The following is a 21,141-nucleotide window of genomic DNA, read 5'->3' as shown; positions in this document are numbered from 1 at the left end:
AACCCAGGATGCAGCCCTCCTTCATGTGTGGTGCAGGTAGGCAGTGCCCCAGCGGGGACACCGCCGAGAGAGAGATGCAGGCGAGAGGCTCAGAGACCCACAAGTGGGGAAGCACCTAGGGCTGCCCCACGCCCATGGAAGGGAGGCCCCTGGCCACTGCATCCTTGTCCCCATTGCTCCTGGGGCCGCTGCAGAGCCCTCGGGGAAGGCACTCTTTCCCTCTCCCTGCATCCTGGCCACTGTCCTTGTCTGCAAGCTCAGGTGCACCCAAAACACGGGCCGCCCCGTCAGCACGCAGACCCGCTGGGCTCCAAGGTGTGTGGTGTGGCTGCGGGGCGTTGGGTTTCCTGGGCAAGGGGTTGCCTCTGAGACACTGACCTTGTCACAGGGAAGCCCCCCAACAGCCCTCGTGGGCGGGTCTGGGCAACAGTAGAGAGCAGGGCCACCTGGGTGGGGTGAGGCACCTGAGTGTCAGTGCTGGCCTGAAGTAAGACTGGCCACAGCGCACCCGGCTTCAGGACCCGGTGTGGGGAGAGCGCAGGCACTGTGTTCTCAGCTGCTCAGGTGTTGGTTATGTGTTAAGGGGGTGATATTGTAGTTACACTGGGTTAAATAAAATTCACTCCACCTGTCTCTCTCACTGAGGTTGCTCAAATCACCAGTGCAACTGCTCTGTGGCCGGCACCCTTTCTTGGTGGCTCTGCTCTGGCCATGTCCCCCTGTGGCACCCTGTGCCCTCGGCCTGGTTGTTGGGCTGGCTGTGTTCAGCAGGTTCTGGGCTCCAGCTTCCCTGCTCGGGTTCTCTGACCAGAGGGCCAGTGATTGCTCCTAGGCCTCCCTCCCTTCCTGCCCAGGCCAGGGGGTTCCTGCCCGTGTCAGGCCAGCAGCCATCCCTGCTGGCTGGCCAAGTGGTACCTGCTCAGATCCTTCTAAAAACGGGCAGTTGGGGAGGCCTTGACGGAATGGGAAAGCTGAGGGCTCAGGTTCCACCGGCAGTTGGGCTGTGAAGTCAGGAGGTTCTGGTGAGAAAAAGAAGGTTCCAGAAGAGCCCCTGCTGCCCTGCCTACCTTGGTTTTGTCTTGGAAGGAGAGATGTGAGGGCAGAGCTACCACTCCACACCTCACGTGCTCCCCCTGGATCCCAGAGCCTTCAGCTCTGACTTTTCCTGCCTCCCTCCGCCTTCCCCTATCCCCCTCCTGCAACCGCCCTGGGGTCCAGCTGTGGGCAGCCGTGGGGTGCTAGGCCCAGGGCTTCTTGGCAACGGCCAAAACCACAGGCAGGGCTGTTGGTAAAGCTGTATCAGGTGAGTTGAAGAGGAGCTGGGAAGACCACCAGGCAAGAGCCTGCACGAGGGTCTGGGCCACGTGGGACGGCTTTGCTTCCTGACCCCCAGCTCTCCTCAGAGCCCAGGCGCTCCATCTGAAGCTGGCCAGGCAGGCACTGTCCCATTCCTGCTGCCCAATGCTGTGTGTCCTCAGGTGGGGCCCTGGACTTTTCTGAGGCTGAGCTTCCTACATGGACAGTGAGAGCTGGGCCTTGCTGTGGGACCCAGCGGGATGAGCCACGGTGAGCTCAGCGGGCGCACTCAGCAAGGTTTTGGATCCCTGTTATCCTGGGCTCCATTTGCGAGCATCTCCCCCCATTGGCTCTAAAGGCAAACCCCAAGGTAACTTCTTGTAGAGCCGTCAGCAACCTCTCGTTAGGGACCTCGCCACCCTCCCAGCTGGGCACCATCACCCCGGAGGACCTGGAACAACTCCTGGAGGAAGGGCTGGCCAGCTCCGAGCCCTTGAGTCTGGAGGAGAGCTCGGAGAGGTATGAGTCCAGCTGCCTGCCGTCCACCGTTTCTGTCCCAGAGCGGGACACCCCCAAGCACTGGAAGCAGCTGGAGCACTGGTAAGCCCCTTAGAGACCAGAGGCGGGGGAGCCACGTAGTCAGTGCCCCGCACACGCAGCCAACACAGCCCGCTCCTCACCCCACCAGGGTGGCCGACCTGCACGAGGTGGTGTCGCTGCGGGGACACAAGTCCTGCTGTGAGCGTACCACGCTGAGCCTGCTGCAGGAGCTGCTGCAGGTCCACACCTGCTTGCAGCTGCAGGACTCAGAGCTGAAGAGGCTTCAGCAGGCGGCTCAGGCCCCCGAGAAGGAGGCTCTCCAGGTGGGATGCGTCAGCTGGGAGGCGACATCCCCGGGTGTCAGGGCAGCAGTTTCCTGGACCCTGAGCCCCACTCAGCCCCTGCTGCTCAGGCCAGGGCCTCGGGTCCCACTCCGTGGGCCCCCATGTCCGTGCTGGTCGAGCTGGGAGGGCCCCTGGCCTGCACTCAGCTCACCCCTCCACCTTGCAGTTCCCCAGCCTGCAGAACCAGAACCAGATGCAGGCCCTGGACAAGAGGTACCCCTGCACCCTTGAAGCAGGCTTAACAGGAGGGAGGGGGGCTTTGGGGAAGCAGCGGCTGCTGCCAGGCCAGTCTGGGCATCAGCCCCTGGCTTTTGTTGTCTCCAATTTGGTATCTTGCTCAGGTAAGCAAACACATCCACGGCCCAACTCCAGAAGGTCAGGTTGCTGGAGCCCGGCAGCCTGTGGAGCTTGGGAAAGGGGCAGAAGGCTTGCTGCTGGGCCCCTTGGCTGAACCCCCACCCCAAAGGCTGCCCAGCCTGCTCCTGGCTGCCAGGAGGTGGCAGGGCAGGCCCCAGGCAGAAGCAGCTCTTGTGTGCCAGGCTGGTGGAGGTCCGGGAGGCCCTGACCCAGATCAGGAGGAAGCAGGCACTCCAGGACTCTGAGCGGAAGGGCGCCGAGCAGGAGGCCAGCCTTAGGTGGGCCCCTCAGGAGGCTGACTCTGGACCCACCGAGGGGTTGTGTGGGAGTCATCAAGGAGGGCAGGTGACCCTCCAGCCCAGGGTCCCCACCTCTTCCCCTTCCCCATCAGTTACGCTCACGGGGATTCTAGCTCTCTCTGTCCTAGGTGGAGACACAGAGTGGGCTTTTGGCCTCTCTGTGTGTTTACCCAGGCAGGGTTGGACTTCCTGCTAGGTCAGCCTGGGCCCCCCGGATGCAGGCCTGGCCTGAAAAGGATTTGGTGTCCAGGGCCCCACCAGCCTCCCTGAGGCTCCCCATCAGGCCTCTGGCCGACTGGGGTGCTGTGACCTGCAGCCGTTGCCCCTAGGTTGTCTGAGCTGACCGAGAAGCTGAAGCAGGAGGAACGGGACCGGAAGGTGGCCTGTGGAGCCCTGCAGAAGAGCCAGGAGGCGGCCAGCCAGAGGGTGGACCATGAGGTGGCCAGGATGCAGGTACCTGGGAGGCCAGGGGCAGATCCAGGCAGGGCTCTGGCATCAGCAGCCAGCAAGCTGCCAACAAGGCAGTCTGTGCAGGAGACCCCCAACTCCCCATCCCACATCTTCTCCACTGCTGGGGTCTTCCTTCACCCCAGCTCTCCTTTTGGTTCCGTTCACGTGTTTGGACCTGGTGGCCAACCCCCAAGTCCTACACTGTCCACTATGGTGGCCATTGGCCACGGGTGGCTCTGTTGCAATTTAAAACTCAGTTCCTTGGTCACAGGAGCCACATTGCAGTGCACTGTGGCTACCTGTGGCTGGTGGCTGTCGATTTGGCTGTGCTGAGGTGGAGTGCGTCCTCCATCACAGAAAGTCCATCATTAGCACGAGTGCTGTTGTGGCCACTGCTCCCCCACCTCCCCTTCCCCATGTGATCAGCACCCAGACCAAGAAGTAGAATCTCATAGCCCGAGGCCCCTTCCTCGGCCATTTCCAGCTTCAATGCTTCCCTCCGTGCAAAGTGGAAGTCCCTTCCTGAAGACGCATCTTCCGGTGGCCCTGCTCCCGGCTGGTGCGTGTGGCCTAGAAGGTGGGGCAGGGGCCGGGGTGGGGCGCCTCTGGACCCAGCCTCTTCAGCTCTGCAAATAGAGACCAGGGACTGTGCCGCGTCCCCAGCTGCTGCCCTCATAGCTCAGCTGCCCAGCTCCATGCGTGCCCCTCCCGCTGCCCTGTGGGAAGCTGGTGCCTTGGCTCCACTGAGAGGCAGGAGCCCCAGTCGGCATCGGGGCCCGGGATCCCCGATGCCTGGCTGGCACGCATCTCCCCAAGTGTGCCATGGGGCTGGGGTCAGTGCCCTGCCACTGCTGTCTGGTTTTGTGAATAAAGTTTTATCGGCACATGGCCATTCGTTTATTGTTGCCCACGGCTGCTTTTGTGCTGGAACCACAAAGCTGAGGGGTTATGACAGAGACACTGTGGCCCATAAACGACAAACGTCTGCTTTCTGTTTTTTGGGGTTTTTTTGGCGGTACACGGGCCTCTCACTGTTGTGGCCTCTCCCATTGCGGAGCACAGGCTCCGGACGCACAGGCTCAGCGGCCATGGCTCACAGGCCTAGCCGCTCCGCGGCATGTGGGATCTTCCCAGATTGGGGCACGAACCCGTGTCCCCTGCATCGGCAGGCGGACTCTCAACCACTGCGCCACCAGGGAAGCCCTGCCTTCTGGTTCTTTATAGAAACAGCCAAGCCCTGCTCTGGGTCACCCTGCATGGGACAGGGAGGCTGGTGGGGGCTCAGGGCACACCTGCTCTGGGCTGTGGGCAGCCCTCCTGGCCCTAGAAGGACTTGTGGCTGTGGAGAGGGTGCCTTGTGCCTGTGGGCCTAGACCCCCGTCTCCTGCATCCAGACCCTCAGTGCAGCAGGAAAGGAGCTGATGGAGGGAGAAGAGAGAAGGGGTCCCACCCTGGGCCTGGAGGACGAGGGCAGACAGTGTGTGTGTGCACACGTGTGAACGGGGATGTGCACATGTGCATGAGTGTGTGTACATGTGTGAGTGTGTGCTCACATGTACACTCAGCCTCCTTGCCCAGGGCTCCTGGCAGGGGTATGATCCGATGGCTGCTCTGCCGCCTCCCCTGGTGGGGTCTGGCAGTCACTGTGAGGACCATGTGTGTCCTGGGCCCGTGGAGCGTGGCCTTCAGACCCTTCACAGCCCTTGCGCCTGGCTCTCTGGGACATGTGGCCCCTGCCTGCCCTGCCTTCCTTCCTGAGGAGGGTGTGACGGGCCCACCCCTGCAGGGCACACAGGACCAGGGTCCCCTCCGACAGAGATGGTTGGGCAGGAGAACAGCAAGTCCCTGATGACGCTGTGGGTATGGGGATGGGCAAGGGGGACGCCCTTGGGAGGTGCACGGTGACCATGTGGCCCCCACTCCACAGGCCCAGATGACCAAGCTCAGGGAGGAGATGAGCCTCCGCTTTCTCAAGAGGGAGGCCAAGCTATGCAGCTTCCTGCAGAAGAGCTTTCTGGCCCTGGAGAGGGTGAGTGCCTGCCGGCGGCAAGCCATCCAGTCCCCCTCTCCCCAGCTCATGGCGGGCAGGGTCTCCCCACAGAGAATGAAGGCCTCAGAGAGCGCACGGCTGCCGGCGGAGAGCGGCCTATGGGAGGAGCTGGAGAGCCAGTGGCAGCAACTCCAGGAGCTGGACGCAGAGTGCACGTGGGCCCTGCAGGGGCAGAGGCAGGTGGGTGGCACAGTGGGCACCAGCACAGGCGGGGCCCCGACTGGAGCTGGGCAGGTCTCAGGTTGCCTCTGCCCGGCAGCAGGAAGAGTGCCACCTCCTGGAGCAGTGTCGGGGCCTGGACAAGGCCGTGGTCCAGCTGACCGAGTTCGTGCGTCAGAACCAAGCATCGCTGAGCCACATCCTGCTGGCCGAGCAGAAGGCCTGGTGGGTGTCCGAGCGGGGCCTCAGGTGGGGCAGGTGGGAACGGCCCTGCTCCCCTGACCCCAACGTCCTGAGCCTGGCTCGAGGCCCAGCAGGGTGCCCTGGGGCAGAGAAGCTGCCCTTTAGTGGGGGGCTCCCATCCCTCCCCCAGCCTGTCCCTCGCGGGGGAGCTCTGAGTGGCAGCGGTGGACTCAGCCCTGTCTCGGTGGTCCCTGTGATGACCCTCATCCTCTCCCTGGGGCCACCTGGAAGGTTCTGAAGCCAGTAGCCGGGCTCGCTGCCCTGGCACAATGCCAAGGGGTGGGCCAGCCTTGGCTGAGGGACAGTCTCTCTCAGTGGCACCCACCCCTAGGGATGCTAAAGGGAAGTTGGAGAACAGCCGGGCTGGGGAGCTGGCTACCTACCTGCAGGAGAACCTGGAGACCATGCAGCTGGCCAGCGAGCTGGCCCAGCAGGAGATGTACAGTGCCCTGGAGCTGGCGAGACGGCAGGGCCAGGGCCGGGCCTGCAGGGTTCCCTGCTTATGCAGGCAGTACACTCAGCCCAGCCTCCCACAGCTCTGAGAGAAGAGCCAGGCCCTGGAGGTGTCCGTGGCTGAGCTGGTCAGGCAGGTGAAGGACATGAGTGACCACTTCCTGGCCCTGAGCTGGAGGCTGGACCTGCAGGAGCAGACGCTGAGCCTGAGGCTGTGCGAGGTGAGTGCACAGAGCAGCCCGGGGAAGGCGCACCTAGGTGGGAGGGGTCCTGCTGCCCCTCAGGGCGGCGGGTCCCAACCCACCCAACAGCTGTCCACAAGGCCCAGGGCCCCAACCACACGGGGGCTCCACTGAGTGACCAGCAAAGCAGCCTACACCTTTGGGTTCTTTTTGCTCTTTTTCTAACAGCTTTATTGAGGTTCAGTGCACCCACCAGACAATTCCCCCTTTCAAAGTGTGTACTTCCGTGGTTCTTTGTCTATTCAGTTGTACAGCCACCACCACAATCACTTTTAGAACTTTTCCATCCCCGAAAAGGAAACCCCGTGCATTAGAGGTCACAACCCCTCCCCCAGCCCCTGGCAAACACTGGTCTGCTTTCCGTCTCTCTGGATTTGCCTGCTCTGGACATTTCGTATAAATGGAATCAAATGCTCTGTGGCCTTTTGTGAGCTTCTCTCGCTGAATGTTCCATGTTTGAGGTTCATCCACTCTGTGGCATGTGTCAGTGCTCCTTTCCTTTTTATGGCTGTCACATTTCACTGTGTGGATGGATCATAGCTTATTCATTTGTCAGCTGATGACACTGAGCTGGTGTCCTTCTGAAGCCCTTAGTGCTGCCGTGAACACAGGTATACACCCTTTGGCAGCGGGGCTGGGTCCCCCATCCTGTGCGTGTAGGCCAGCTGCCTGTTCTCTGTCGCTGCCGACTCACAGGCAGCTGGGTCTGGCTCAGGGGAGGGAGCGAAGCCAGGCCTTCTTAGGGATGTGGCTCTGCTCAGCCTGGTGGCCCTGCCTGGGAGGACTGGGGCACCCAGACTGTGCCAGGCCAGGCCACCCGGGCTGTGTCCGGTCAGTGTGGACATGCTCTGAGTTGAGGCAGGGGCCCTGTGCCCTCCAGGAGCTCTGCTGCGTGGGACTCGCCGTCTCAGGTCTGACTATGGCTCCAGTGGAGCCAGTCAGTCGGCCTGTCCACCCTCTCTGGGCGGGTTCCAGCCCTCACTGGTGTCTGCGCCCCAGGCACAGAGTGAGTGGGGAGTTGCAGAGCAGCGATGGTGGGAAGGCCTGGCCCGGTGTCGAGAGGAGGCCGAGGCGCACCTACGGGCGGTGCAGCAGAGAGTGGACAGCCTGCCCCGGCAGGTGGGTGAGGGCTGGGCTGGCCTCCCCCTCCCCGCTGTGCCCACCCTGAGCCGCCCGCCAGCTCTGCGTTTCAGATAGAGGCCATCGCCGACACGTGCATCCTTCACAAGAGTGACTCAGACTGCAAGATCCCTGCCGAGGCCAAAGCCAGGTGAGGCCCCCGGCTCCCTGTCATAGCCTGGCAGGACCTTCAGGGAGTGGGCTGGTCCCACTGCAGGAGGGCACAGCCGTCTCAGAATGACCCTGCTGCATCACAGGGCTTCCTGACAGTGGTCCATCCTCCCCAAGCCCCTGCACCTGTGGCAGTCCCAACCCCTCCCCACCCCAGGCCTGGCCCAGCTTTGGGTTTGGCCCCTGCTGGGGGCAGCCTTTCACTCTATCACCTGCTGGGGACCCCCCAGTGCCCACTGGTGGGGCGGCAGTGCCGAGCACCCTATGCTCTGCCCAGGGCCTCCTCCCTCCAGCTGCCCCACCCCCCAGATGCCCGCCAGAGCCCGTCAGCCCCGGCCTCCTGTGCTCACAGAGAGCTCGAGGGCGAGGCCGTGAGGCAGGAGCTGGCTGCTCTGCCGTCCTCTGTGCAGCTGCTCAGAGAGGGCAACCCCGGGCGGAAGATCGCCGAGATCCAGGGCAAGCTGGCCACGGTACCCCTGGGCCCCTGGGCTTGGCACACTCGGTGGGGGGCGGTGGGGGGCTGGCTCAGACAGGGGCAGACCTCCCCCCACCCAGGGAGGCTCAGATCCAGGACACCCCCCTGGGAATGTGGGGGGCGAGGCGCATGGAACCAGCCATCCTGCTGGGCGGCTCTGCACATATCAGCCTCTGGAAGTACCAAGTGGGGGCTTCTGTCTGGAGCCCCCAGATGCTGAGGTGCATCAGCAGCTAGTGAAAAGAGCAGCCCTGAGTTCTGGCCGGGTCCCCCCTTGTCATCGGGCTGAGTGATGCGACCGGCTCCCACTGAGGGGCGAGGACCCATGTGTCAGAGGCCGGCTCCTGCCACGAGTGATTAGGGCGGGGGCCTCCCCCGAGTCTGCAGACTTCCTGCATCTGTGCCCACGAATGGGGGCCGTGTTTAGTTTCAGAACCAAATGATGAAGTTGGAAAGCAGCATCCAGTACAAGACCATTCAGAATCTCAAGTTTAATACAGAAACCAAGCGGGTGAGAGGTGGCCCCTGAACTGGGCCCTGGCCATGCCCCCGCCCCCACCACCCAAGCTCCAGGGCTTACCAGGCCCTGTGGGTGGGCCGCCTTTCTCTGTGCAGAGCCTGACTTCCAGCTGCCCTCACCACCCCCAGCCTGGCCACCCCGTAGCTTTTTGGTCTGCCCAGCCGTCTGTCTGCGTGTCTGGCCCAAGCAGAGTTTCTGGGCAGATAAGGCCCAGGCTAGCCCAGAGGGAGATAAATCCCGTTGGCTGTCCCGCCCCTCTGGTCTGATTCCCGTGTCCACAGCGCACGGAGGAGATGGCCACTCCGCTGTCAAGCGTGATGCACCTGTGGAGCGAGGGGGGCCCCCTGGGCCCTGACACTAGGCAGCAGGAGGGTCCTCATGTCCCTGGTGAGGCAGCAGTTCTTCATCAAGGATGTGGCCCCTGACAAGGTGGTCCCCATGAACCACTGGGGCATGTATCAGGCCGTGAGGTGGGCAGCGGGGAGCCGCCTTCCAGAGCCCCCTCCAGGCCCGGGTTCGGGGCTGGGCGGACCCCGAGGGCAGTGGGCGGAGGCGGGTTCCGGGCCATGAGCCGTGTCTCTGGGCAGGTGGCTGCGGTGGAAGGCGGTCCTCATGAAGCTGGCGGCCTGGCGGAGGCCAAGGGCAGTCTCGGAGAAGCCCCTCGGCTAGAAGCCCGCCCACTAGCTCTTGTCCCTGCTCCTTTCCCAGAAATAAACATGCCCGCCCCACGCCTGTCTGAGGCTGGAGTTCCCTCCAGGGGTTCAGGAGGCCCTGGGCAGGGGAGTGGCCAAGAGGACCTTCCCTAGACTCCCAGAACCCCTGCCCCTGTCCTGGCTGCTGAGCCCCAGACCCCACCGCTCCCCAGGGCCTCCCACCCACAGGCACTGCAGCCCGAGCCCCACCCGGAGCCAATAGCACGTTAGCTTGGCCACTCAGACAGTGCCCCCCTTCCTGCCCCTCCAAGAAAGCCGTCACCCCCATGGTAGCTGGCCCTGCCACCTGCGCGGGTGCCACGAGGAAGAGCCACCCTGGGGCCAGTTGGATGGGCAGCGTGGAGGGCTGCCCTTCACCACTGACTGGAACTTTGGGGGCTGGTCTTTGAGGAAATGTGGCTTGCCCAGAGGGGAACCCAGCGTGTAGACGCCCTGAGCCCACCGCCTCCAAGAGGCTGCAGCTCCTGCCCCATCCTCCCTCCTGTGGGCAGAGCTCTTGGGTGGCCCCTGCCCATTCCCTGCCCTGGCCTGGGAAGTCCCTACCTGAGCTGATTTGTCCCCTGGTGGCTGCCCTGATTGGAGGTCCCCAAGGGCTCCTCTCAGGACAGCAATAAGGAGAGTCCGGGCCCTTGTTGCCCTCAGCTCACCCCCGCTGATCCTTGCTCAATCACTAGGCCTCGGCCAGCTGCACCCCCTCCAGGGCCTGGCCCCCCCAGCCCAGCAGCTCGGGGCCGGCCTCTGCTGACCAGCTGGCCAGCAGGTCGCTGAAGTCAGGCGTGCCGGGGTGCAGCAGACCCAGGGGGCTGGGTGCCGGCTCCTTCCAGAAGGAGGGGGGAAGCTTCCTTTGGGTCATGGGGGTGATGTGGCCGTACTTCTGCTCCAGCCTGAGTCGGCGGCCGGCCGCGGCCCTGGGTCCCAAGTACTGCCGCAGCCCGTAGTCGAAGAGCTCGGCCAGGGGTCCCAGCGGCTGCAGCCCTTCCCCACCGAGGCCCGGCCCGCACGCCTGCCCCTCGGGGGCCCCAGGGGAGCAGACCCCGGGCTCAGTGGCCTCATTTTCTGGGGCCTCGCCCTGGGCCAGGCGCACAAGGTTGGCGCAGGAGAGCTCCCGGGCTGAGTTGCTGGCCGTGTGGCCATCGGCGTAGATGTCGCAGGCGTCGGGGTCCTGCCCCCGGTCCTTGTGGCCGAAGTACCGCTGGATGTCGCCACTGATGAGCTCAGAGAACCGCAGGAGCTGCAGCGGCGTCTCTGGGCCACCGGGGTCCAGAGGGGCCACTTCTGGGGCCCAAGCTGAGCTCTGGGGGGCCGGGCTGTGGCCCTCTGGCCCCTCGACCTCCAGTTCCTCTTCCCCATCCTCCTCCTCCTCCTCCTCAGAAGAGTCTGGGGGCTCCGGGTCTGAGGGCAGGAAGGGCCCATGGTATGGCAGAGGCAGCCGGAAGTCACAGAGAGGCCAGATCACACCCGCGGCCATCTCTCTGCCGAGCTTCTGGGGGCTCTCGGGCACTGGGCGCTAGCTGGGGAGGGAGGTGGAGAGGGGACAGGTTAGCAGTCAGGGCCCGCAGCCCTCCTAGGGGAATAGTCACTGCAGGGTTGGGGCGGGCGCTGAGCTCAGAGGCAGGTGACATTTGGAGAGACGGAGGTGGTGGGCACTGTGGCGGGGGGGCATGGCGGGGGGGGGCATGGCAGGGGTGAGATGCAGGGTGCAGGCCTCGGTCACCCGCCAGAGGAGGGTACATCTGTAGGGAGGGTGGCTGACAGTGCTGTTGGAATAGTGACTTGGAGAGAGAGAAGCTGGGCAGGTGGGAAGGGAGCTGGCCCAGGGGCTGGGCTTCGGGCAGGTTTGGGGTCTGGAGAGCAGAGCCCTCGCCCCAGCTCAGGGTCGCTGTAGCTCTTGATAAACAGGCTTGTTGACGTAGAGTCTGCCCAGGTGCAGGGTGGGGAGGGACCCCCTTGACACATTCCCTCCCTGAGTGTCTGTGGTTGGCAGGGTCCCTCTGTGCCTGAAGTGACCATGCTGAGCCCGGGAGCCGGGCCTGGCTGCCTCGACCTGGGTGCTCTGTCCCTTGCAGTTTTGGGGGCTTCAGAGGCTTCAGGGGCTGTGAGGGTGAGCTCCGGGGATCTTCAGGGGAGGGCAGAGCCATTTCTCTGTCCCCACAGTCGCAGGCTTCCCTGTGCTCCCTGTCGGGGGTGGAGGGTTGGTGAGGTCACCTCTAGCATCTCTAACCTGGGGATGGGGGGTGGCTGGCAGAACTGTGGAGGGGGTGGGATTAGGGGAGCTGATTGTGAATGTGGGAGGCCCCCCCCTGAACAGGGCCCCAGCTCCTGTACTGCAGGGAGGCAGGGGGGCCAGCCCTTGGACCAGGAGGCCTTCTAGCGGGAGCCCTGGGCAAGGGGGAGGAAGAAAGGGAAGAGGGGTTAGAGAGAAGGGGGGGCTCACAGCTTCAGGAAACCACTCCCCATGTGGGGGGAGGGGCGGGAAGTCCACAGGCCGCCCTCAGAGTCAGGGGGGCCTCTCGGACCTCCCCCTCCTCCCTGCCATCATGCTCTGCAGTTCTAGGGCCCCTCTTCCCTGTTGGGGTGAACCGTGGCCCCAGCGTTGGGCGTTGGCATGGCCGCTGGTGGGGAGCCAAGACTCAGGTGCCCCCCTTTCCCTGGCCAGCCCACCTCAATGACCCAGCCCCGCTCAGCCCTGCTGTTGACCCCTCCCCGTGGGTGGGTGGTCCCCAAAGACCACCAGGGCAGAGGAACCCCACAGCCTTCCCAGGACCTCTGCCACCAGCACCCTCCCGCCCGCCGCCCAGCCTGGCTCCTACCTGCCAAGGCCTGCAGCTCCCGCTGGGCAGGCCCACCTCCACCTGGGCTCAAGCATTTATAGCCAAGCTCTGTGGCTGGCCCGGCTGGCAAATATTTGGTGACTGCATTGTCATCGCAGACTGGGCAAATAGAGCCCGTTTGCTTTAGCGCCCGGCAACCAGGGCCCCGCCGGGGGGAGCCTCAGCCTGCCCGGGGGACCGTGGAGTGTTTGCCGCTCGCCCAGCTGGCTCACACCCGGGGCCGAGGACCCTTATCTCCGCCGCTGATTGGGGCCTGGACCAAGCCTTGTCAAATAGGCGGAAAATTAAATTTCATGCTATTTTGACTCCTGGAGTAGCCTTCTCTAGAGGACATCCTGCTTCTGCAGCGCTCTGGGTGAACGGGCTCTGGGCCAGCAGCAGGACCTGGGAAGCCCCAGGAGGGCCAGGGACCACCAGCCAGGGCCTAGGTGGTGGGTTTATGCAGGTGGGGACCCCAGAGTCCCTGCCCAGCCCCCTCCTGCCACTTCCCACCGTTCCAGAGCTGCAGGTGCATTTGCAACAAACCCCATTGAATCACTGCTCCCCCAAGGGCTTCATCCCCACGTCCAGGCTGAGGTGACACCTCCCTTCTCTGGGTCCTTTTTTAGCTCCTGTGCCTTCCCCTAAGGGGCTTGGTGGCCCCTCCAGCCCCGTGGGTCCTGCCCCGGGGCGTCCTCACTGTGGTTACCACCCACCATTACAGCCCCTTCACCGTGAGTCCCATGAGTCCAGTCCAAGTTTCCCCGTCCCCGGAAACCGACCTTGGCCACAGCCACAGTTCTGTCCTTATACCCTGGGGTCCAATGACACTTGCCAGGTCCTGGTTGTGGGTCGACCCTGCCCCAGCCTTAGCCAGCCTCTCTCTGACCCAGCACAGCCCAGATGTCAGCCAAGACCTGGGGGAGGCTGGGGGTTGGGGTCCCCGGTGGCTCCCCAGGACTGCTGGGACCCCAGAATCCCTCTTTGCCCAGATACGGCCCCTGCCCCTCTGCCAGCCCAGGGAACGCCCACCATGACCTGCCCAGGACCCAGGGCTGGACCTCAGCAGCTGTTCTGGCTGTAGCTGCAGTGCCCACTGCTGCCTCTTGGGAACAGCCAGGGCCGGGGTCTGGGAAGGGCCTGGAGACCGGCTGGGTTGGGGTCAGCCCCGCAGGGTGGGGCCTCAGGGGCCCGAGGGAAGTGCTGGGCATGGGGGCTGGGCTGGGGAAGGTGAGATGCAGCCCTGTCATGGAGAAGGTCCTGGCCTTTGTGGCCAGAGGAGGGGCTTCACAAAGGAGGTGGTTTGCAGGCGCTGATGGGGCAGGTGCTCACCCAGCCAAGCCAGGGGAAGTAAAGGTGTTCCGGCAGAGGGGACAGCCTGGAAAGGAACCAGATCGCGAGGAGCTGGCACCCCTGTGGTAGGCTGAGTGATGGCCCCAAAGATGTCCACACCCTGATCCCTGGGAATTGCGTCCTCACCCCACTTGGCAAAGGGACCCAGCAGAGGTGACTGAGATAAGGACCCTGAGATGGGAGATGGCCCTGGATTATCCAGTGGGCTTGTGTGTCACAGAGGGAAGCAGGAGGGTCCGAGTGGGGGTGGGGGGAGATGTGGCGACTGAAGCAGAAGGTCACCTTTGAAGGTGGAGGGGCTGCAATCCAAGGAATGGAGCGGCCTCTAAAATCCGGAAGACAAGGAGATTCTCCCCTGGAGCCTTCAGGGCACAAACCTGCAGACACCTTGATTTGGGGCCAGGGAAACCCACTTGGGACCTCGGACCTCCAGGACTGCACAACAAATCAGTGTTGTTTTAAGCCACTCAGTTTGTGCTCCCTGTTTCAGCAGCAACAGGAAGCCCAGAGGTGGAAGCATTGGCTGGAAAGTGGGGTGGGTGGCACACAGGACCTCCTGGCCTGGACCTGGAGCTCGGACCTTCCTCCTGTACTGGGAGCCAAGTCGGCCAGGGCCTCAGCTCTTCCCAGCATCACTGGAACCAAATCGCAGAGTGGCAGTGGGGCTTTTGCAGGAAAGAGGCCCCAGGGTGGTTTTCACCCCCCACCCCACAGGCCCACTTTTCCATCCTGGCCTCTGCCTCAGGCTCCCAGTCAGTGGAACTGGGGCTGTGGAAGGGGCTCTGGGTCCCAAGAGTGACCCAGCGAGGTGTCCATTCATGCCAGCTGTGGGAAGACTGTCCACAGACAGCCAGACACTTGTCCTCTGGTGGCAGAATCCCAGTGCCTTTTTCTGCCTGACCAGAGACAAGGAGGAAACCCCAGTCTAGGATGGAGAGTTCTAGAGTCGGAGAGAACCCAGAGCAGGCAGGTGTTTGGGGAGAGGAACCTCAGCAGCACAGTGTGGGGTGGGCCTCTGGACACAGGAGGCCTGAGACTGGAGACTTGGGGAGGGTGCCACTGCACCAGTCCTAGCGATCAACGATGGGGCCTAACAAGGCACAGTATGTGGAGGTGAGGGTGGGAGACAGGCGTGAGAGGGATTCAAGAAGCAGATCTTGGGTCTTAGTGGAATTATCCCCTTCCTTGCCCCTCCTGAGTCAGAGCCATGCTCAAGATAGACACAGGAGTCTGGTGGGTGGAGGCTGAACTCCAGCTTTTGTTACAGGTGAGGCTGGGCTGGGTTATGGCAGCCAGGGGGACCCTGGGTAGGTGGAGAGACGCACTTTCCCAGAATCACTGCCCACACATGTCCCGCCGGTATTGGGTGGCCAGCCAGTGCCAGGCCAAGTGGCATGGGTGTCCCAAGCCCCCTGTGCCCATGGGGGCTCCTGGCTGGGGCTGGGGGCTGAGGCACTCAGGCTGCCAGGCTTGGGGCCTGAGCATATGCCCTGGCATCTGCTCCCAGCCAGGCCCCCATTGTGGGCAGTATGGGGCCTTCAGAGCTCTGTGCTCACCCTGCCCCCACCAGCCCCCACCCCTGCTGTCAGGCCTCAGCCCCTGGGAGAAAGGCTCTGCCTTTCCAAAGGTGGTGGCCCTGCCTGTCCCCATGCACCCCATATTGATCTTCCCAGGGAAAATCAATAGCTCCAATATGTCAGCTCTCAAGTGGCGCTACAGTAAATTACTCCCGCCATCGGGCACACAAGGGCTGCAGCCTCCCTCCCATTAGTGGGACATTAGTCCTCGTGTGAGGTTTCTCTGTGTGCTTTGAGATAATGAAGGCTGAGGTGTTGGTTTATGTCTCTGGGAGGAGGGGGACCTTGGACAAGAGCGGCATCGCTGGCAGTGCTGGGCACCTGTCACCCAGTGCCCTGCCGAGACTGCTGGGGTCAGGAAGGGGAGGGCCCTGGAGACACCGGGCCACCGGCCGCATCTGGCTGTGGCTTTTCCCACTCTGGGCTCCACCGCATCAGAGAGGGTCAAGCAAACCACAGCATTTGGGGCTGTTGTCACCCTCCAGCCAGAGGCTGCCAGGGACACATGTGTCACTGAACAAGGTGGACTTCACAAGGGAGAATTCACAGCCCGGAACATGGGTGTCTCAGGAGGCGGGCGTTAGAATGGGCTCTGGGTTCAGCCATTGTTGGGTGAGGGGCTCTGCTCTGGGCTGTGTGCTGTCAGCAAGCAGGGTAACTGTGACTGGGCATCTGTATCAGTCTCCAGGGGCTGCCATAACAAAGGACCACCAACTGGTGGTTTAAAACAACAGAAGTTACTTTCTCACAGTTCTGGAGGCCAGAAATATGAAACCACGAAGGCTCTGGGGGAGAATCTTAGCTTCTGGTGTAGCCGTCAGTCCTCCGTGTTCCTTGGCTGGTGGCCGCATCACTCCAGTCTCTGCCTGCCTCTTCACATGGCCTGCTCCCCTGTGCGTCTCTGGGTCTTTTCTCCTCTTATAAGGACATCATTTAGGGCCCACCCTATCCATTATGTCATAGTTTTAACTAATTACACCCACAAAGACCCTATTTCCAAATAGGGTCACATGCTGAGGCTCCAGGGGGATAAGAATTTGGAGGGACATCATTCTACCCAGTATAGCATCTTTAATACATCTTATCCAGAAGGAGGGCAGATGAGGCAAGGCTCCAGCCATGGTTGGTAAAGGACCAGGGTCCCTCCCATCAGCCAGGAAGGGGGTATTTGGTCTTTTTTGGGCCACTTCCATGTTTTGCCTGTGTTCAGATGTGATTATAAAGGGGTCTTGAGCCACCATGGTCACGGAGAGGCCTGGTCCAACACTGGTGTTCTCTGAAATTGTTTACGTCCTACAGGAGAGCCCAGCTCTGAGCATCAGGCCAGCTCCCGGAGATCAAGGCCTGCTGTCCTCCTCAGACTCTGCAGGACCCACGTCCTTTGCATCATGCCTTCACCTAGAATGGAGACCAGTGCCAGCAGGACTTGGGGACAGAGGAGAGGTCCACTGGACATGTGGATTTGCTAAGTCTTTGTTGTGGGCCTGCGCTGCTCCTCCCAGACTCTGGCCTCAGAGCACCCTAGGAGCCTGATGGCAGTAAAGGAGCCCTCCACTGCCTCAGGATGGAAGGACACTTCCATGCCGTCCCCTTATCAGTCTTAACAGCTGTCTCAGGGACTGGCAGAGGGCTTCCCAGGCATAGCACCAGTCCTGGAAGCAGCCTGCGAAGGACAGGAGATGCCCATTTTACAACTGAGGAAGCAGAGGCTCGAGGGGTGCTTGTCTGAGATGTCTTATTTCTGTCACCCATCCAAAGCAGTGGGACACGTTTAGTGACCCTTTGGAGGCTGCCCTGCCTGGGGGTGAAGCCCTAGCCCCTGCCGTTGACCCCCAGCTCTGCACCCCCTCTGCTGTCCCAGGGCAGCTTGTACCCAGATGCCCTAAATCAGCATACCAACCAGGTGGCTGCATAAGCTGCAGTCAGCAGCTCCACCCCAACCTCAGGCCTCTTTGATCTCCACCTCCTCCAGGAAGCCCTACAGGCTGCACACCAGAATGATTCTGGTCCATCCTCCCGCCCACAGTAGGTGCTCCTGGGGTTCCCTGTGGTCGAATTGGTTTGGCAGTGATTCTGGGTGGGGTTCTGGGGTGGAACAGGTGGGGTGGGGCCCAGTGAGGAGGATGTGGGCACACAGGTGCCTCTGTTGACACAGCAGCTCTGAACACAGTCCTGGCTTTGCAGCTGAGCTGCCACCAGGCGTCCAGGTTTGGTCTTCCCAGGGTGGGGAGATCTCCCAGATGCTGCTGAGCTAGGAACACCTCCAGCCCGCCACCCTTGCTTAAGTGTCTCTAGACTTCCTGAGAGGTGAAGAACTGGTCCCCGAGGCTGGTGCTTCTCCTGCTAGAAAGCAGGTGCAGGAGATGCTCCAGAGGCAAAGATTCTGAACCAGGAGGCAGCACATTACAGCTGCCAACTGAAAATTGTTGCTTGTCACCCGGTTCTACAAGAATGAAGTCACCTGACACTGCAGTCACTGACCTTCAACACACCCTTAAAGGAGTTCAGGGCAGAGATCAGGAATGAGGCCCTCTGTGCTCTGGCAAAAACTGGCAGAAAAACTCACACGTTGTGCTTTTTTTTTTTTTTTTTCAGTCGTCACAGTTCACAAGGTGGCCTCGTAACCTGATTTTGTAACCGTCAACCCCCACCCCCAACCCCCAGCACATCTCCACGTCTCCACATAGTCTGCGATGACGCCTGGGTGCTCCTATGTGGTCTCCAGACAGGACGGCTCAGCAGAGCCAGGGCTAGTTTGCCTTGAAGGCAGAAGGCTCCAGCAGCTTCCCTATGAAGTCAACTGGGGAACCGGGTAGACAGGAAGTCCCAGGACAGCCCGAGGGTGACCCTCCCGGCCTGACTCCTAAGGTGGATGGGAAGGTTCCCCCCGAGCAGGCTGCAGCCTCCATCCACAAAGATGATGGCGCGCTAGGCTCTGCACTGGTGGTTCCGCTGGCCTGGAGAGAGAGACTTGTCCGAGTGCCTGCTGGCTTCCCGGTGACAGCCGTGGGCGTGCTCTGCTGCGGTGGGTGAGAGATGGCGGCCCTGCGGCTGAGCAGTGCGCAGAAATGCCTGTCCCGCAGGGCGGGTGGTGTAGACGCGGCTATTCGTGCGCAGCACAGAGCAACGCAAAGCGCCAGGGCTGGGTGAGGGTCCGCGGCCATGGGGCGGCGGACACTAGTCGAGGGGACAAGATGACTCCGTGGCTGAAAGTCCAATGAAAAGAGCAAAACGGCGTCGCCAGGCCCCGGGGCGGAGGCGTCCAGGGGCTGCGCCTGCCTGGCGGGAAGGGTGTGGAGGGTGGGCTCAGGGCCTCGATCTCAGGCGAGCCCGGCCGACGGTGAGACCCGCGCTGATGCGAGCTCGTCGGAGGACGACGCCAGCATCCCGTCCCCGTCGGCCGGCCTCAAGCCCGGCGCGGAAGCCTAGGAACCTGCCCGCTAGTTCCTCTTAGGACCGGCGGCGAACTACATTTCCCGGCATGCCAGCGCGGCCGGCCGGGGGCGGGTCTACGACGGAAGAGGCCGCCTGAGGACGTGAGTCATTTCCGTTGCGCGAGTGGGTCCACGTTCTGTAGTCGTGAGCGGAGGCCAGGAACAGCGCGCGGCTTCCGGCTTCGCGCGACGGAAGTGACGCGACGCTGCGCGCGGCGGCGCCGAGTGCGGAGCCGGGGTCGGGATGAGCTGCGTGCTGCGGGCGCCGGCTGCTGGGTGAGGTCCGCGCGGTCTCGGCGGGACCTAGGGTGAGAACGGCGGGCGGGTGCGCTCACTGTTCTCTCTCTTCCAGGGCCCTCCGGGTACTGAGGCTCGTGCGCTGGCCTTTTCGAAGTCTGCATCCTCCGCCCGGTGGCCGGGCTCGTGCCCAGCCCGCGGCCGAGGGTGAGGAAGAGGTTGACCCTGACCGCCCCCTTCAGTTTTCCTCCAGCAAAGCCATCCCGTTCCGCTGGACAGTGAAGCACTCCCTAGGAAGGGAGCAGCAGCGGCCCTGGTGGAGGGTGCTGCCCTTCAGCTTGTGCCTCATGGTTCTGGTCATCTGGTGCTTTTTTAGACAGGAGACCAGCGCGGACCGGTGGTTGGGACGGATGTTGGAAGAAGAGGTACCGGAGCCCAGCGATCGTTCTGAAGAGCCTGGAAGTCCGGTGGCCCATGGGGCGAGAACTTAACGGGGTGCCAGCAGCGAGGGAACAGACCTCAGTCTTTAGGCTTTGACGTCGCGTTTGACCGTTTCTGTCCTGGTTATGCGCGTCCCCAGACTGAAGGACTTGGATGGCGCGCCTGGCAAAGCTGACTCGTTGAAGGCACAGCAGAATGTCAGCAAATCGGAACCGGCTCTTTGCCTGATACTTGTTGCCATCGAATACGTCCAAAAGACTTTTCAGGTCTATAGAAAGGGTTTTGGCTGCAGCGTGTGCTGTTGGATTTGGGATGTCTTTGTACAACATTATCACGTTTCCAAAGGGATGCTGGTGACACTTGTAATCCAGTGTGATCCACTTTGCAGGTCATTTGCTTTCTGAGACAGAATAACTGGCACAAGAGTTAAACGTTTTGTTTTACAGTGTACCGTGATGTGTATAAATTGATGTTAGTTTAAGAGACTAACAATAAATATTAATTTGGTAATGTGGAATTAAGCCAATGTTTGTTTTTTTGGTTTTTTTTTTTTTGCATTTCATTTAAAAAAGGGAGCCTTCTAGTCTTTTCAGTTCCTTTGTTTGTTTGTTTTTTCCAGAATAGGAACTGAGGAAAGAAACCTAAACGTTAATTGTGGAACACTTTCTCACCTCTCTTCCAGTTTTTAATTTTAGCAAGGCAACAACTTTCTGAGTGGAATAACATTGATAAATATTTTTATGGACAATTTAGAGGCAATATTTGGGGTATGTAAATGATATGTTTTCAAGTACTGCTTAGTAGGAAACTTTCTTAATTCTGGATTAAATACAAGATGCATAAAAGGGAAGATTTTATTTACTTAAGGTTCTAGTGGAATGTTTTATCATGGCATATCTTTGGTGCCAAAGTTAACTGGAAATTTCTCTCACTCGGATGGTTGAAGACCACTGACTGTATGGCAGTGTACTGGCTTCTCACAAGGCCTTGGCCAAGGTCTGGCCCGCCTTGGTAAATTATGCTTGTCAGGGAGGTGGTGCTAAGACAAGTATATATTTTTTTTAAAGATGAAGAGACCAAGATTCAGAAGGATTGACCTAATCATGGCTCAGGCTACATCATTAGTTCCACTGGGAGCAAAGAACTAAGATGTCCTTTCTCTGACCTGGTGTGGTTGTGACCTATTTGGTTGTGAACCATTTTATTTGAGCAACAGTCATTCAAACCTGAACCCTGACTTTACTCTCACTAGCTCCTGCAGGAAAAAAAGTCAGAACTAACGAGAAGAAATTTTGTTTTAATTAAAAATAATTTTCACATGACCAAAGCAATATGATTTATCTGGAAAAGTTAAACAGTGTAATAAGCAAAAGGTAGAGAATCAGAAACAGTAATAATCCCACCACATAGAGGTAACTGCTGTGAGCACTGTTGGGCAGAAGATGGAGAAGATTGTATTTTAAAAAATCCAAGGAAAAGAGGTTACCTAAGTCGATGGCCTCATATCTTCCAAGCTGCTGAGGCTTGGAAGATATGAGGCCATCGACTTAGGTAAACTCTTTTCCTTGGATTTTTAAAAATTTTAACGTCTGGGTACTACTCCAGCCTTTTAAGAACATTCTTCAAAAGCATGAAAAATGACAATCTTTACAGCCTGTCACAGTTCTCTTTGCTCTCTTCAAGGAAGGTGCCTCTTGGGTAGGCATCTTTTCTCCCACCTCTACAGCAAAGATCCCCAAATTTCTTTATCTTGAGCCCCCAACTTCCTTTTTTAAGCTCGAGGTGGCTCTCTATACTTCTCTACTGGACTTTACAGGTTCCTCAAGCTCCTTAGGTCCAAAACAGAGTTAAGCTCTCC

The 21,141-nt window shown here is 60.7% G+C and overlaps 3 protein-coding genes across 3 annotated transcripts; 2 read left to right on the top strand and 1 right to left on the bottom strand.

Moving 5' to 3' along the window:
• The first annotated feature begins 8 nt into the window (after positions 1–8).
• Positions 9–11,651, top strand: CCDC154 (coiled-coil domain containing 154). The gene is given in 18 exon segments (XM_060124783.1): positions 9–36; positions 1,572–1,896; positions 1,985–2,159; positions 2,347–2,393; positions 2,720–2,815; positions 3,166–3,289; positions 5,214–5,315; positions 5,388–5,516; positions 5,596–5,720; positions 6,070–6,196; positions 6,275–6,412; positions 7,433–7,552; positions 7,627–7,703; positions 8,076–8,193; positions 8,626–8,709; positions 9,000–9,059; positions 9,061–9,188; positions 9,306–11,651. Coding segments are annotated over 18 exon segments (2,085 nt in total). The 3' UTR covers positions 9,388–11,651.
• PERCC1 (proline and glutamate rich with coiled coil 1) lies at positions 10,023–10,899 on the bottom strand. Its single transcript, XM_060124232.1, has one exon. It carries the CDS (start codon positions 10,897–10,899, stop codon positions 10,102–10,104), a length of 798 nt encoding a protein of 265 aa, XP_059980215.1. The 3' UTR covers positions 10,023–10,101.
• A 7,073-nt stretch (positions 11,652–18,724) lies between the features above and the next one.
• On the top strand, positions 18,725–19,800 carry LOC132505919 (ubiquinol-cytochrome-c reductase complex assembly factor 4). Its single transcript, XM_060124233.1, has 2 exons — positions 18,725–18,881; positions 18,958–19,800. Exons 1-2 carry the CDS (start codon positions 18,850–18,852, stop codon positions 19,331–19,333), a joined length of 408 nt encoding a protein of 135 aa, XP_059980216.1. The 5' UTR covers positions 18,725–18,849; the 3' UTR covers positions 19,334–19,800.
• The last annotated feature ends 1,341 nt before the right edge of the window (positions 19,801–21,141 follow it).

Source organism: Lagenorhynchus albirostris, chromosome 15 (genome assembly GCF_949774975.1).
Source record: "Lagenorhynchus albirostris chromosome 15, mLagAlb1.1, whole genome shotgun sequence".
Classification (NCBI taxonomy): domain Eukaryota; kingdom Metazoa; phylum Chordata; class Mammalia; order Artiodactyla; family Delphinidae; genus Lagenorhynchus; species Lagenorhynchus albirostris.
The sequence above is the reverse complement of the archived record's forward strand: the minus strand, read 5'-3'. Positions and strand labels throughout refer to the sequence as shown.

What these genes read in the sequence shown, in the direction of transcription:
- PERCC1 (XM_060124232.1), bottom strand. Translation starts at nt 10,899, where the DNA reads ATGGCCGCGGGTGTGATCTGGCCTCTCTGTGACTTCCGGCTGCCTCTG.
- LOC132505919 (XM_060124233.1), top strand. Translation starts at nt 18,850, where the DNA reads ATGAGCTGCGTGCTGCGGGCGCCGGCTGCTGG. An exon ending in CTGCGGGCGCCGGCTGCTGG is followed by an intron (nt 18,882 to 18,957) that starts GTGAGGTCCGCG and finishes TCTCTCTTCCAG; the next exon opens with GGCCCTCCGGGTACTGAGGC.